This window comes from Lissotriton helveticus, chromosome 7 (assembly GCF_964261635.1).
Source record: "Lissotriton helveticus chromosome 7, aLisHel1.1, whole genome shotgun sequence".
In the NCBI taxonomy this organism is placed as follows: domain Eukaryota; kingdom Metazoa; phylum Chordata; class Amphibia; order Caudata; family Salamandridae; genus Lissotriton; species Lissotriton helveticus.
The window spans coordinates 1,617,568,297-1,617,584,039 of NC_136068.1; the positions used below are offsets into that span (position 1 = coordinate 1,617,568,297).

The 15,743-nt window shown below is 46.4% G+C and overlaps 1 protein-coding gene across 2 annotated transcripts in view; it reads left to right on the forward strand.

The window, feature by feature from the left end:
• EMC10 (ER membrane protein complex subunit 10) overlaps window positions 1–7,576 on the forward strand; it is a 106,876-nt gene extending 99,300 nt beyond the window's left edge. For both annotated transcript variants that reach the window (XM_078655294.1, XM_078655293.1), the window contains one exon: window positions 6,971–7,576. Coding sequence is in view for 1 of the 2 variants with exons in the window: in XM_078655293.1 (XP_078511419.1) it covers window positions 6,971–7,066 (96 nt within the window). In the remaining variant the exon portion in view is untranslated. The remainder of the gene's footprint in view (window positions 1–6,970) is intronic.
• Window positions 7,577–15,743: the final 8,167 nt, after the last annotated feature.

The following is a 15,743-nucleotide window of genomic DNA, read 5'->3' on the forward strand; positions in this document are numbered from 1 at the left end:
CCTCATGTTTTTAAAGAGTAAACATTCCCCTGAACTGAAATAGCTAACATGTAATATATGATTTGCGTTTTACAGTTGGATAACACACTGTATCTACTTGTTTGTGAATATAAATGGATTGCTGCAACATATAATGTTAACTGTTAGTCAAAAGTCAACTCCTCTGTGGTGCACTGATATATGCATGCACAGCCTAATCCTGCCCTAGCTTGAGTAATAATGAATGCACTTTACAAAACGTTCAGAAAACCTAATTAAGTATGTGGTTTATTGTCTTTTGCAAGAATGGGGGAAAATGTAATGTTAGTTTAGTAGAATCAGTCATGAAATAATACCGCCTTTGAAGAAATTGTAAAGTTCATGCAACACTGATTGTGGCACTCCAACAATAATCAGTTACACTGAAGAAATTCAGCTGATACTATGAAGAGGATTTTCAAGAGATAATTGTAGCACAATTCAGTTTTCAAACTGAGTGAAGTCCGAGCAGACCAAAAATAGCCATGGTGAAGCAATGTTCTCCAGGGTAAGCCCCTTGCTATACTACAGTGCAGAGATGGTCACCACATTCTAGTTCACGTTTGTTCTCGTTTGCAATGTGACTCTCACATTGTAGATGCCATATTGGCAGCCCTATATGGCTCAAGAGATCTTGCAATTACATCCCTAACCGTACGCTGTATTTCAGTCCAGTTAGAGCTGGTAGCCGTTCCTCAATACAACCATGCCTAATATGGGGCCAAAGACTTTTCTGCCAGACTTCTCGGCTCTGGAATAGTTGGCACCATTGAGGCTTATCACGGAATACCTATATTTTTGGGAGAAATTGAAGACCTTTCTTCTCATGTAAACTCTTTGATTATTATTGGTAATGCTCTTCTTTTAAGCTTTGCAGTTGTTTCACTCTTCTTTTTTCATTCAAGACATTCTTGCTAGTGAGCAAGTCAGGTCCCTTACTACTGTAGATGGACATCAATTCCACAGTCTACTTACTATCTGAACAAGCAGGGTGAGACAAAAGACAGTTTTTTTCTCCAAATGCTCAGACCATTTGGCCTTGGATGATGGCAAGCAACACCAGTCTCCTGCAATTTATCTTCCACAGCAGACAAATTAAGTTGCCATTTGTTAAAACTTCATAAATGGGTCTTGAACAATAATGTTTTAAGCTGATATCACATTAGACTAAGGCTATCTGGAGAACGATCTTTTTGTAACAGAAGAAAATGCAAAATGGCATTTGTAAGCCTCAAGATTTTCTGAACCACCACTGCCTTAAAAAGGCATTTTTAATTGCTTGGTCAAAAAGAAATCTGTACGCTTTTCAACCATTTCTTTTCCTCACCAAGGTTATTGCAAAGTTCATACGCAGCACCACCAAGACCTTTTCCTGTTGTCTCTCCCTCAAAACAAGTAGCTTCTGATCATACCATATGTACACTCTTGGATATTAGGAAGGATTCTCCATCCAAGTCTTCAAATACTGAACTTGACCGCTTGGCTCCTGAGGTCTTAACCTTTTGAATGCTATGGGGATTTTTCCCCTGTGCTGGAAAATCATGATTACCATTATTCATGACGAGCTGGGCTCGTCATGAGCGTAGCAGGAGGCTACTGCATGACGAGCCCAGCTCGTCATGAGCGTCGAAGGGGTTAAAATATATCCTCACTGGAAATTAAATAATGCTTTTTCAGAATTAATGTAGCCCTCTTTGAACAGATGCACTAAGCTGAGTTGCAGCATATTTCTTTGAGAGATTGCTTTCTTAGTGGCTATTATTTTTGGCAAAAATGTTAGTTACCTTCAAGTTCTTTATATTGAAGAACTATATACTTGTTGCCATCAAAATAAAATGTCATTGTGTACACACTCCCACATTTGTTTCAGAATAGTTTTCAGATTTTCATATTAGCAAAACTACTTGTTTACTGACTTCTGGTATCCAACAACTTTGGCAGAGTGGTGTTTATACAGTGTTGAGGTAAAGGAAGTTTTTTTTATAGACAGAACTATAGATATTCAAAGTTTTAAATCCCTTTTTGTAAATTATTGGGCTGTTGGGACAAGTCAGGCTTCAAAGCAGACAATTCCTAGATCAATTGTCTTCTGTGTAGTTACTTGTTATGGGAAATCAAATAGATATTTGCCTAGGTAGTCTCATGCCCATTCTTCCCGCTCTACAATTAGACTACGCCATCCCTTCTCCTGGGGAGATGGAGTTATGTGCCCAGGAATCGATAGGAGGACACCTCTTGGAGAATAACAGGAGACGGATAAGATGGGAAAGGCTCGCATCCAGTGGAGAGAAGCTAGCCGCCCTTTATGATGGGATTATTCCTATCCTCGAGAAGGCCTTTGACCTATGGAGCCTTGACTCCATAAAAGATATTAGTGAGGATTTAGCTCATCTACATCTTCACCTAATCAAGAAGCTTGAAGCTGACCTTTTCAGCACAGGGCAACCAAGAACACAGGGTTTAACCAAAAACACCTGGTATAATAGTACTTGTAGATTGGCAAAGCGAGACCTTCTATCTACCATAAAAGGAGGCTCCAGGGAGGAGATCCGCTCTAAAAGGAGTGCTTACAAATCACTTATAGCCAATGCTAAAACAGAGTGGGATGTACGGCACTGGGAGAATCTATCGGAGTCACTAGCCGAAAGGGACTCCCGTAGATTCTGGAGAATAATCAACCATGGAAGCGGGGATCTTCCCTCTGCTATTGAACCAAACATTGCGGCAAACGTTTGGCAGGATCACTTCCAGCAGCTATATTCCTCCGAAAATGAGGAGTTAGTAACAACAACACCTATCACCCATAACACATATACTTCTGCCCCGTTTACCATTAAAGACATCAGGGTGGCAATAGCAGGGCTTTCCTCTGGAAAGGCCCCGGGTTTGGACGGGGTGCCGGGTGACCTCTTCAAGCAGGAACCTGGGATTTGGGCACCCTACCTGATGGTTTTATTCAATGCAGTGCTGGGGGGGTTGAAAATACCGGATACTTGGCTGGGAGCGGAGGTGGTCCCGATATTTAAAAAGGGGTCGCCCCTGCTCCCAGCCAACTATCGCCCAATCAGCCTCATTGATATAACCCAAAAGTTGTTTGGTAGATTAATCCTGGATAGGCTTCAAAGCTGGATGGAGGAGACTGATATTTTAAGCCCCCTCCAGGCGGGATTTAGGAAGGGAGTCTCAACAGTCGATCAAATACTTAGATTAAACATCCTGTATTGGAAGACGACACATCTAGGAGGTGGATCACTGTATGCGGTCTTTGTGGACCTCCGTGCCGCCTTCGACTTGGTCCCTCGGGCCAAGTTGTGGGCGGTACTGGCGGACCTGGGTGTCCCCGGGGATATACTCCAGATTCTAATCAGGCTACATACAGACCACTACTCCCGTGTAAGATATGGAAAGGGCGGTCGGCTGACAGATAGGTTCCCTGTCCAACGAGGGGTAAGGCAGGGGTGTGTGTTGGCCCCGACCCTGTTCTGTCTATTTACGAACGGGGTGATAGAACATTTAAGCAGGATCCCTAATGTCGATGCGCCACAATTAAACAACAGCAGGGTGCCTGCGATCATGTTCGCGGACGACACCCTGCTGTTGTCAAAAACACCAATGGGGCTACAGAGGGTTTTGAATGGGTTCTTGGAGTTCTGTAATGAAAGGGGATTAGAAATAAACCCCTCCAAGACCAAATTCATGATTCTCAGCAAAAAAAACAAAAGCTGCCCAAGTCCCCGCCTGGGACCCGTATCCCTAGAAAGAGTTTTTGCAATTGAGTATCTGGGCATAACTCTGAACCAGAATCTAACTTGGCTGCCACACAAAACAAAGGCAACCACAAAACTAATTCAGAGGGCTGGTGCTATCACGAGAATTGCCAATAAATCCTATCTTCGCCCACTGACACCTGCAATACACATTTACAAAGCACAAGCTCGAGGAGGCATTACTTATGGGGCCGAGTTATGGGGACATACACCGCTCCAGACTATACAGGTCGCAGAAAACAACTTTATTAGACAATTAGCGGCTCTCCCACCGAGTAGCCCTCTTCTCCCCTTAAGAATGGACCTGGCACTTCGTCCAATCACTGAAGAACTGGGCCTCAAACCTTTGACATACTGGAGACGTCTGTGGAGCAGTCAGGACCTGGGCCACTATAGAAGCGAACTACAGGAGCTACTTAGGTCAATACATGTGTCTAAAATCCCTTGGTTGAAGTACATTAGGGACATGTGTACGACCCTTGGAGTCCCAGAGCTATGGTGTAACCCGGAAGTAACGTCTACAAGGCTTCCGAGGAAAGAACTTTCCAGACTGTTTTATAGCTTTATGTCTCAAAGATCTCTGAGCTCAATCCGGGAAGGTTCTTTAACTGACATATTTACCAAAGCAAAAGACTCCTATAGCCCTGAGAATGTCTTAGATGCCATGTCTCCCGTGTATGTAAGAAAGATTTTCCTGCAATGGAGATACGGCTCGCTTCCGTTGAGGTCCTTTACTAAATCCTGGGATGGTAACTTGGAGTTGGCTAACTGTCCAGCATGCAACTACAAACAGGAAAGTGACCTTCACGTGGTCCTGTTTTGTAGAGCCTACAGTAAGATCAGGAGCTACTGGTTGGTCCCCTATTTAAAGAATCTGGGTTTTCGAACTTATGCCCCAGCCTACAGAGTGCTTAAAACTGACGTAACAGCTCCAACTGTGTTTGTCATGGCGAAATTTTTGGCGGCAATGTGGAGAGTACGCGCAAGAATTATAAAGGACTCTAATGAGGCACGATCTACTAATTCTTAATCTAAAATTTACTTACTTTTTTAGACTGTAATCATGAACTTTTAAATCTTCAAATACCGAATTCGTTTTTACAAATTTTATGGTGTGATTTTGTGTATATCTTTTATGATCTGCAATGATCGAAATAAAGATTATTTGAAGTTGAAGTTGAAGAAATCAAATAGATATTTGCCTAGGTAGTCTCATGCCCATTCTTCCCGCTCTACAAGGGGAAAAGCAACCATTGCTGCACTGGTGAGAAATGTCCCCATTGCTGAAAGTTGTAGTACTGCCACTTGAATATCAGTTCAAACCTTTGCCAAGCATTATTGTCTGGGTTCCAAAATAGACATGCTAGTGAATCAGGTTTCTTTTCATAACATGTTTGCTTTGGTGCTGAACACTGTTCTACCTTTTATGAATATCGGAGACATTCCCAAGATGAGGAAACAGAAGTTACTTGTTATCATAGTTTTCCATCATGGGTATTCTCTCGGTATATTTCAACAGGTCCTGCACCCCTGGGCTACAATTTTTAACTTAGGCCTCTTGTTACAATGTTCTCTATGCTTCAAAAACAAACTCCCTATCCTCCTACAAGGACATCGTTGGGCCGTGCAGCTGTCTGGAATTCGTGAAAGTCTCTCGGGCACATATAAATAGCTATGGTTCGTTATTAGGACATCATTTGCTGCTTTTTGTTTATTATACAGTATTATGCAATGGTGTTTTTAGCCAAATGTGCTTTTATGTTTCAATTTGGCTATTGTGTATTGGTTTAAAAAAAAAAAAAGGTAAATGCAGCCTAATTTGCCATGTTTGTCGAAAAAACATATTTTGGTGATATTTGCTCCAATATCCTACCTTTGATGAATTTGGAGAAAATATTCCTGGAGAAGAACTAAGTTTACAAGTAACCTTTCCTTCCATCTTGCGCTACTCTGTCTTCTCCCAGGATACTTATTCTGTCTGACACCAGCATTCACTGATTTGCCTTATGTTCACAACCTTCCCTTTTGCAATTTAGGAAGACCCTGAATGAAGACTTAGCTTTGTGTTTTACTGTTGCCCTTAACAAGGTAATTAATTACACTCTTTTATTCAGCTTTTCATAGTGTTAGGCTGTAGGTTCCAATGCCAACATACCTTGATGGTGAATAAATGAATAATGTCTGGGTCTTGCCCAGAGACGGACATCTACCCTAAAAGGAATTTGTCTGAGGGGGTTGAAAGGCCTCAATAGATGGTATTCCGAAGTTCTCATCAAACCTATACAGGGAGATGACCTTAATTGTCTTCAAGATTCAATGCCTGGGAAAATCTTAATCCACCAGTCCCAAAATGCATTTGTGACTACATGGATTAAAAGGAATCCATGCTTGATACGTGCACTGCTTTAGCTGCTAATGGTGCCTACTGTTAATGTTTATAAGATGATCTGCGCTTCTGAATTTGAAACTGGACACAAGCAGAGCAGTTCGGCCTCAGTATAGTCAGCGGCCAGAGAGTCAGCAAGACTGGTTTTGCCTCTTTTGCGTCTAAGTTGACCAGTGGATGAGAACTTCTTAGGAGGCTTGATGTTTGGACTGTGGGCTAGTTTGGACTTCACTTTGGTGACCCAACTTTTAGCCTCCACGACCTATAGCTCCATGATCACCGTCTGACCCTCTGGTATATTAAGAAAAATTGACTATAGCTCTAATTCTTCTAGATTTGTTATACCTTCATAGTTAGCAGGGAGAAAGATTGCCATCACCTTAATTGCATTTTGAATGATCTCAGTTAGTCACATTGGGATTGACAACAATAGTTTTCCTATCTTGGGGACTATGGAAGAATGGGTGGTGGTAGTAGAACTAAGAATACAAGTGTATCTAAAGTAAGTGACCTTTACTATGTGACAAGGTGCATGTAATACGAAGATAGGTGATGTTTTGTTTGTGGTGTGATTTGTCAGTTTAGGTGTGATTATAAGCTGAATGTCCGCTCTGGAAAAGTCTTGTTTGATATTTATAACTTTGAACCCGTTATAGATATTGTGGGGTGTCCATAACCTGGTGGGTGTCTGCTTTGTGCATGGCTCCTGTTGTACATCCAACACTGAGGTGGTACTTTCATTCCAGATTCGGGAAGTTAGTCATTGTGTTCTTTTCTCTCCTCCCCTCTTTTCTTTTAGTGGATGTACATTATTCCCGTGGTTCTCTACTTGATGTTGTCAGGAGCGCCAGATGCAGGAAATCAAGGAGGTGGTGGCGGCGGGGGAGGAAGGTGATTGGCTAAAGTTGGAACTCTGGCATCCATCTTCTCTTATGGGAGCTGATTTCTGAAGTGAAGAACTTTGCACATGACTGCAGACTGTCTTTGTGAGACGGCTCAGGACAACATCTCATGTTAAGATTTTTGTCTGTTTCGTATAAGGGTGGGGCATTGCAGGAGCAGCGCACAATATGGAGTAATGTCTTATTTATTCTCCCTTTTGAATGGGAGTATTTTGTGTTAAAAAAATGTAAGAGTTATGTACGGATTGAAGCAGCCATTGATCCCGTGCCCGAGATTGAGATGTGCTTTGTCTGGATTAGAACGAGTCTTGAGTGCCAAAGACTGTCAATTTCATCATTTTAGAAAGCTCAGACTTCCATAGCTGTTTTTTTCTCGAGGTGTGCTGGATGCATAAATTGAATTTTTGATTTCCTCTACATGGGGGCTCTCCTGGGATCAAAGGGCGAGGGGTAACCTAAATTGTGATCGTATCATGATATACAATAAACACTTCTAGAAATGATACTTGTTTGTGGTCTTCCACAGTGGTATATTTACGTAGATAGTACTTTTGCAGTAATGTACTACAAAGAACTCCCTTGTGTGATGTCTGAAACTATCTGTGGTATATAAGTTTCAAAGCAGTGTGAGAGTTCCCAGAATCTCAGAGCCCTGGATTGTACTTGTCTAAATGTTTTAAATGAACTGGGGGCGTGGAGGCTGTCAGAGTTAAGGCACACAACAGTCGAACTCTGAGAGGGTTCTTTAAAAAATAAATCGATCAGCTGTGAATTTCTAGAATCTTTCCCCCAGTGACTTTCAATGGAGTAAACCAAGGCAATGCACAAAGTTATAGGTTTTTTCATATAGTGTTGTAATGGGAATCACATGAATTTAACACAGGGAGTACACTGGTGCTGGAGACTGAGATCCTGATGAATGAAGATTATGTTCAGTTGTAAGAAGAATGCCAATTATATATTTTTGGCTGAGGAATTTATTCAAACTTTCTTGTTTTGAGAGCCAAGCTTTGAAAAAAACTTGAAACCTAGACGGGCACTTTCTTTAGGCGTGGTTAGCATGAGCAAGATAACATGGCTGCTGCAGGAACAGTTAAACTAAGGCAATCATTTGCATTCATAAGGCTATTCTACTGTCCTAACCATTTGTGTAGACAAAAGCAACAACAAAAAAACTGGTTGTGTATAAACCTCTGCCTACTGGAAGCTGACATGTAACATAAATCTACGATTTACACACAAGCAACTAAAAAGAAAATGGTACGTTTTCGTAATATATCTCACCATGTGAGCGTGACCATAATGTGCTGTGTTTTACTCTTGACTTAAGAACTGTCGTGTTTGAAAGTGCTGCAAGTCCTGTAATTCATTGTACTGTTTCCAGGATACCGATTACAGTGAAGCTGTAGAAACCGCCAAAGTAAGAAAGCATCCAGATTTATAACATTCCCTGGGAGGAATATTGTTAGCCCAGCTTGCCTTCTTTTTCAATCCAGTTGGTATCTGTGATGTAAAGCATGCAGTGTTTGTAATATGAAAGACAGAAATGTAGTTATGCTGCTGTGTCATGCACGTCCTGGAGGTTACCGGTGTAACGCCAACAGGCCAGATTAACCTTTCCTCGTTTCAAGGCCAATAACAAAAAAAAGCATACCATCGCACTGGGTAATAGTAACACCTGCTGCTCATATCATAATGTAACCCTGAGATTGATGCAGCTAGCAATTTATTATTTATTTGTGTGTTTTGTAAAGCGCGCAGCTGCCCCAACGGGGCCTCTCGGCGCTAATGAATCTGGAAGCAGTGGGCAGATATAGGACAAATTATAAATCAAAAAGATGTGTTTTGAGGGCCTTACGGAATAGAGATTCAGATGGACATACTCGGAGGGACAAAGGTAGTTTATTCCATTGCTGAGAAGCAGAAACTTAAAAAAAAATTCCTCCCTTTCGAGTTCGCTTAAACCTGGGAGTGACTAGGAGAAACTGGGAGTTTGAACGCAGTGATCTGGCATTATGATAGGGACGCAAGCAGGTTTTAAGATAGGCCGAGCCTTTTCCCTGCGTAGCCCTATAGGCCAATGTCATGGCTTTGAATTGACATCTTTTACTTACGGGCAGCCAGTGCAGTTTACGGAGATACTGGAGGAATACCCTCAACTAAACAAGCTGCCGCATTCTGCACCGTTTGAGGTCTGTCTGCAATGTGATAAAAAGTCAGTCATGCCTCTTGAATAAAAAAAAAATGCCTTTACTACATATTACTAAGGGCCTCGTGTGTGATTACTCTTTTATACGTGCTGCTCTGCATTTGATTGGTGAAAAAATATAGCCCATTCATGCCCTTGCAGTATTTGCTTGACAGTGTGCAGTGTTGTCTGTGTGGTGTATTGTGAAAAGCATATTTTATACTGGTCCCTTGGGTGGTGGAAGCAGCACAGGCTAGATACCAAGCTATTGACAGTCAGAAAGAGACCTGCAGTGCTGTTTGGTATGAATGAAAGGGTTGACATTGCAAACCTTTTTTTTTTTTCTTTTTCTTTTTTTTTTAAAAATGCAAGTAAGTCTGCCCTGGACTTGTGAAAACAGTCGTGCCAGCAGTGCATTAGGGTAGGTTCAGTATTATATATCAATTCCATTATTTGTTTATTTATTTTTTAATTTATAAAGCAGCATAACATCCCAGAAAGGCTGATTGGAAGGAACAGTATTAAGAAAGGCCAACTCTGAGTCCTGAACAAATGAGTATTTAGCAATTTCTGGAATTTAATAAGGTACCTTTCAGATTGAGTGCAAAAAGGTAGAGCATTTCAACCCTTTCCAGTTACCGCCATCGGAATTGTTGCCTAACCTGAAGCATCTAATTTGGGTCAAAGACAAAAAGTGACGAGAACTTCAACTTAAGGTCTTGACTGGAATATATGCCGAAAGAGAAGCGGCATACAGGGGGGCGTGGCCGACGGCTGAGAATGGCGGACGTGCAGTGAGCTCGCTCCGATAGAATTCCCCGAAATCCTGCAATTATCCTGTCCTTATAGGGCCTGATCCCCCCCCCCAAACTTCTGTGCCACTGCGACTAGCAGCTACGAGGTCTGCCGCAGCTTGGGACCACTCCAATGCGGCATATGCCTTGGTGAGCTCCCGAGATCGGACGAGGCCTGCACACGGAGGAGCCGCGGCACACCGTACGCACGGAGGCGGACCGGAAGTGCTCCAGTCCCCGGCGCTACAACACCACTCCTGCACGGCGGGATCTGCGCTGCCGGTTTCTGCCGTCGGAGCCCCCGCGGGCACACACAGACAGCTGCCTGGTGTGTGGGACGGCCGCCGCGGTCGGGGGCACGCGAGGCGGCGGCAGTGGGCTGAGCATCCCTGAAACACGGTGCGGGAATCTCCGAACTGCCCAGCGGCTGCATGCGAGATCGGCCCTACTGCGGTGTCAGACTGTTGCACTGAAGGTCGCGAAGGAGCTCCGCACGGACAGGGGTGGCCCCGCGGGCCCCACTGCTGCCGCACAAGAAAATAGGTGCCTTGAACACCCGCCTGCGACCGGGAGTGCGGCTCCCCCGCCCCACGATGTGAACGCGGGCGGCCTGTGGAGCACCATAACACGAGGGATTGGTGGACCACCGCTGCCCAGAGCCCTGGGGTACGGATTTTGATGGACCGCTTACGAGGGGGTGCCCCCTGTGAAACTTGATCGGACAGGATAGTGTGGGTGTAGACAAATACTTGCCCCGCTGTGCCACAGCTGCTGTGGGTGCACTCACGAGGCCGGACCGCGCCAGTACACCGGGGAGTGGCAGTTGGTCGTAGGAAGCCCGGAAGAAATCATACCGGCCCAGTAGACGGACGGCACGGAGAGGTTGGCTGGCTCTGTTCACACGCCCATGCATTGAGCCCTGGGATGACTAGACTGGGAGCCTGAGAGTGCGAGAGACCATCACACGAGCTGCGTGGGAGGAAGGCGAGGGGCTTAATTTTGACTCCGACTGGAAGGACCGTAATAGTTGAACCCCCACCGTGTGGACAGACTAGCTCAGCGGGAAACATACGGGACTCACCGCTGCCCAGCGCAGTGTATCATCTGCGCAGCTCAATGGGGCGAAACAAGCCTCTCCGCCAGGGGCCGCATGCCTGCGGCTCGGATGACCCACTGGCATCCTCCAATGAAGAGGTGATACCCCCAACGGGCGCCCCTACGCAGGAGGACAAACTGGATCTTATATTATCTGAGATCAGGGCCTCCAGAGAAGCGCTCGAGACACGGATCGACACTCTTTCTTCGGGGCTGTCACTGCTGAAGGATGACCACAAGAAGCTGGCCGAAAAGGTGTCTGAACACAAACTAGCCATCGCGGATCTACTGCCCCAACAGACGGAACATTCCACGTGGATAGAAAACTTTGAGAAGCAGATGCGAGGCCTGAGAGAGAGAGTGGATGACGCCAAAGGGCGCTCGCGTCGCAACAACATACGCATTTTAGGAGTGCCGGAACGAAGTGAGGGGACGAACCCAACCCGCTTTGTGGAAGACTGGCTGAAAACAGTGGTGGATTCAGCGGAGCTTACCCAGATGTATAGCGTCTAAAGGGCGCACAGAGTACCCCCCAGGCCTCCGAAGCCGGGAGCCCCGCCTCGACCATTGATAGCGCGCCTCCCCCATTTCAAAGACAGAGACGCAATCCTGAAATCAGCGAGAGATCAAGGCCCGCTCAAGTATGAAAATCGAACAATCTCCATTTATCCGGATTTCACACAAGCGGTGCAGAGGGCGAGGGCGTCCTTTTGGGGAGCGAAACGCGCCCTCAGAGACCGTAATGTAAAATATGCCCTTTTCTTCCCGGCTAGGCTCAGTCATTCACGACCGCAAAACTCACTTTTTCGACACACCAGAGGAGGCCTCGGAATGGATGGAGGTAACACTCACACTGCCTCCGTCCCCGCGATTCAGAGAGGAAGTACCAGAAACGCAAAACTCTGATGGCCAGGACTTTCCGGAGAAGCGGAGGGGAGTACCTCGATGGCGACGGCCCTGCTAATATCCAACGCCCTTGCGGACCATGATACCGACGGCGGGGCGATGCCCGCCAGCCCGTCAAGCTCACAGACAACGGCATCGGATGCGGAGGGCAGTCTACAGTTATTCCCTCGCATCACGGCGCAGATGGCAGCAGACATGTGATCACCGATCCGGACAGAGTGGTTTGGTAAAGTAGAGATTGACTTAATTGGCTTCAGAGGGGGGGGGTCTAGGGCCCAGGACATCTGCTCTTGATGGGGACTCTGAAGAAGAGACTCTTACTAAGTGACTGTTGAACTCTCACGACCGGGCACACGCCCCCCAGGCACAGTCACCATAGCGCTCTGTTAACACCCCTGTTGGGTGTTAAAGTTTGGTCCTTTCTGTTCAAGGGGAGAGGTCCGTAATGTTGGGGAGACTCTATTGTACACAGCACTGGTGATGTTTATCATATGGTTAGTATTCATGAGGTCCGAAGTGGCGTCCAGAACTGGGACTACACGGGGTGATGACGTCTCCTAATGATTACAAGGTCTGCACCTGGAATGTGAGAGGTATGGGCTCCGTGCATAAGAGGCACAGAATATTGGCTCAATTGAATAGGCGGCAGATACATATAGCATATCTCCAGGAAACGCACCTAAATGGGGCGGAGAGCGCTATGCTCTGGGGAAATGGAAGGGCCAACTCTTCGCCACGGCGTTTTCCGCCTTCTCCCGGGGGGCGGCTATATGGATTAGAAACACAGTCCCTTTCAAACCAATAGAAACGAGAGTGGACAAAGACGGCAGATATGTGTTCACGAAGGGGATGTTAAATAGTACGTGCATAGTGTTGGGTAGTATATACGCTCCGAATACAGACCAGTCACAGTTTTTTACCGATGTTGGAAGAGTGTTGACAGATTGGACGGGGCATGAGTGGGTGCTTGGCGGTGATTGTAATGCAGTATTAGACTTAACAATGGACAGATCGCACCCACCACTACACGGCACGGAGAGTAGGAAGCAGGCAACGGCGCTAGCACGATGGTTGGACGGATGGGAACTGGTCGATGCCTGGAGGGCACTAAATGCCTCCAATAGGGAGTACACGTTTTACTCTCCACCACACAAATTACACACTAGAATTGACAGATTGCTCTGCTCCAGAACTTTGATGGCAACGGTTGTATCTGTACAGCACATGGGCAAGACGTTGTCAGACCACAAACCAGTGGAGCTGACAATATACTGGGGGAGGCTGTCTACCCCGATCCCGACATGGCAACTTTCCCCGAGCCTATTAGAGGACCCGGTGTTCAGGTCTGCACTACTAGATGCAAGCACAAATTATTTCACCGAAAACGGAGGTACGGCCAGTTCCAGGCAAATTGAATGGGATGCGCTTAAGGCGACTGTGCGGGTTGTGGCAATGGGTACAAGAGTGGGAGTTAAGCGCACGATACTTAGTAAGCTGAGGGTGGTGGAGGATGGCCTGGCGATGCTAGAGAGCGAAGCCGCTGGCACGGACGGCGTTCTCACGCAGCTTCAGGAAGCGCACATACAATATGCGGAGCTACTGGAGGAACTAAGAGTGGTGGATTATGGGGAATACACCACAAGACAACACACCCGAGCTGACAGGGCGGGTGCGCTTCTAGCGCGCTTAACGCGCAATGAACCGACGAGTGCCCCTATTCTAGAAGTGAGCAATAACGCAGGAATATTAGTGCAGGACCAATTAGAGATCAATAACCCGTTCCAACGGTACTATTCAGAATTGTATGGCCTGCACCCTCCACTCTCAGATCACGAAACGTTCTTCTCTGACATGTGTGTTCCTAAGTTGACTGCGGCACAGAGCACGGACCTCTCGAAACCCATTACTCTAATGGAAGTTCGGCAGGCCATTAAAGCCCTGCCGCGGAATAAAGCGCCCGGTTCGGACGGCCTTCCGGCAGAATTCTATCTGACGTATGTAGACATCCTGGCCCCCCAATTACATGCACTTTACGTGGAGGCACTAGGGGGGTGACTCCTTACCGAGCACAACCTTACAGGCTGTGATCGTGTCCCTCCTGAAGCCCTGCAGAGACGCCCCGCAGCCGGAGAATTATAGACCCCTGTCGCTACTCAATATGGATTATAAGATCCTCAGTAAGCTCCTAGCCACACGCCTCTCCCAATGCATTCCGGACGTTATACACCCTGACCAATGCGGTTTTGTGCCGGGCATGAGCACTGCCCTAAACTTAAGGAGACTCAGTAAGTTGATGTCACCCAGTGATGCGGGAAGGGACACAGAAGGGTGCATATCCCTGGACCTCCGGCAAGCCTTTGATTCCCTACGATGGGACTATATGTTTGCAGTAATGCGACGGTTCGGAATCCCACCGGAATTCATAAACTGGGTGTCCTTACTATACAGGAACCCTACAGCGCGGGTTCGCACAAATAGATCTCAGGCCAGTTCAAAATCGAGAAGGGCACGAGGCAGGGTTGCCCGTTGTCACCGTTACTCTTTATAATTGCACTGGAACCATTAATGATAAAAGTGCGCACTATTGCAGACGCGGCTGGGATCGTCAGACTTGCCACCCGCCATATCATATCAGCATATGCTGATGATATACTTCTGTTTTTTAATGATTTCAGCGGCCCGCTACACTCTTTACCGGCGGTCTTTGAAGACTTCCACGGGCTTTCAGGCCTTGTGATCAATGAGGCCAAATCGTATGGCTTCGGCTTTCGTAAACCCCTGGATGTATCACACATCCAATTTGCGCCGCATCAATTTCAGGTGGCGGCAGTGACCTTCAAATATTTAGGAATTCAGGTGTATCGTCAGCCACAAGAAATATTGGCTGGCAACTTGGGCAAGGCCCTGATCGCCCTGCAATCTCAGGTGCGCTTCTGGACTACTCTGCCCCTGTCGGTGGCGGGCAGAGTCGCCATCTCTAAAATGGTGGTACTGCCGAGGCTAATCTATTTCTTCACGAACTTACCTGTTGTTATACCCATGTTATTTTTCAAGTCCCTCAATGCGATAGTGACCGAACTGATATGGGGAACGGGCAGGCGACGAATAAGCCTGGCCAAATTACAACTCCCCCCGGACAAGGGTGGTTTGGGGGTACCAAACCTGATCGCCTATGGCTATGCATGCCAACTGCAGTGACTGGCGTTCTGGCTGGCCGGTCGCAACCTCCACGAATTGGACATGACGGACGCTGACAGACAGCGGGGCGATATACACCGGCTTCTGCTTCCAAAGGCTAAAATATCCGAGTCGGCTCCACCACTACTTAAATTGGCAATCACGTATTGGAAAAAGGCCGCCCGATACAGGAACAGACATTCTTCATTTGCACCCACGATCCCCCTTATTGGGTATTCCACTGGGCACTGGCTTGCTAACGGAAAGGAGGTTGAGGCGTTGGACGGATGCTGGGGTCACACAGGTTGGGGAATTTTTCTCAGAGGGTAGGATCATGACACACGCGGACTTTACCCACATACACCATGCGCCAGTGGCACTCTTTATGATGCATGCACAAGTTACACATTACCTGACCACACACTGGGTGAGAGACGGGTCAGAACGGGACACAAACACGTTGACCACTATGCTATACCTCATGGGGACGGGTGGTCATCTAACAAAGTG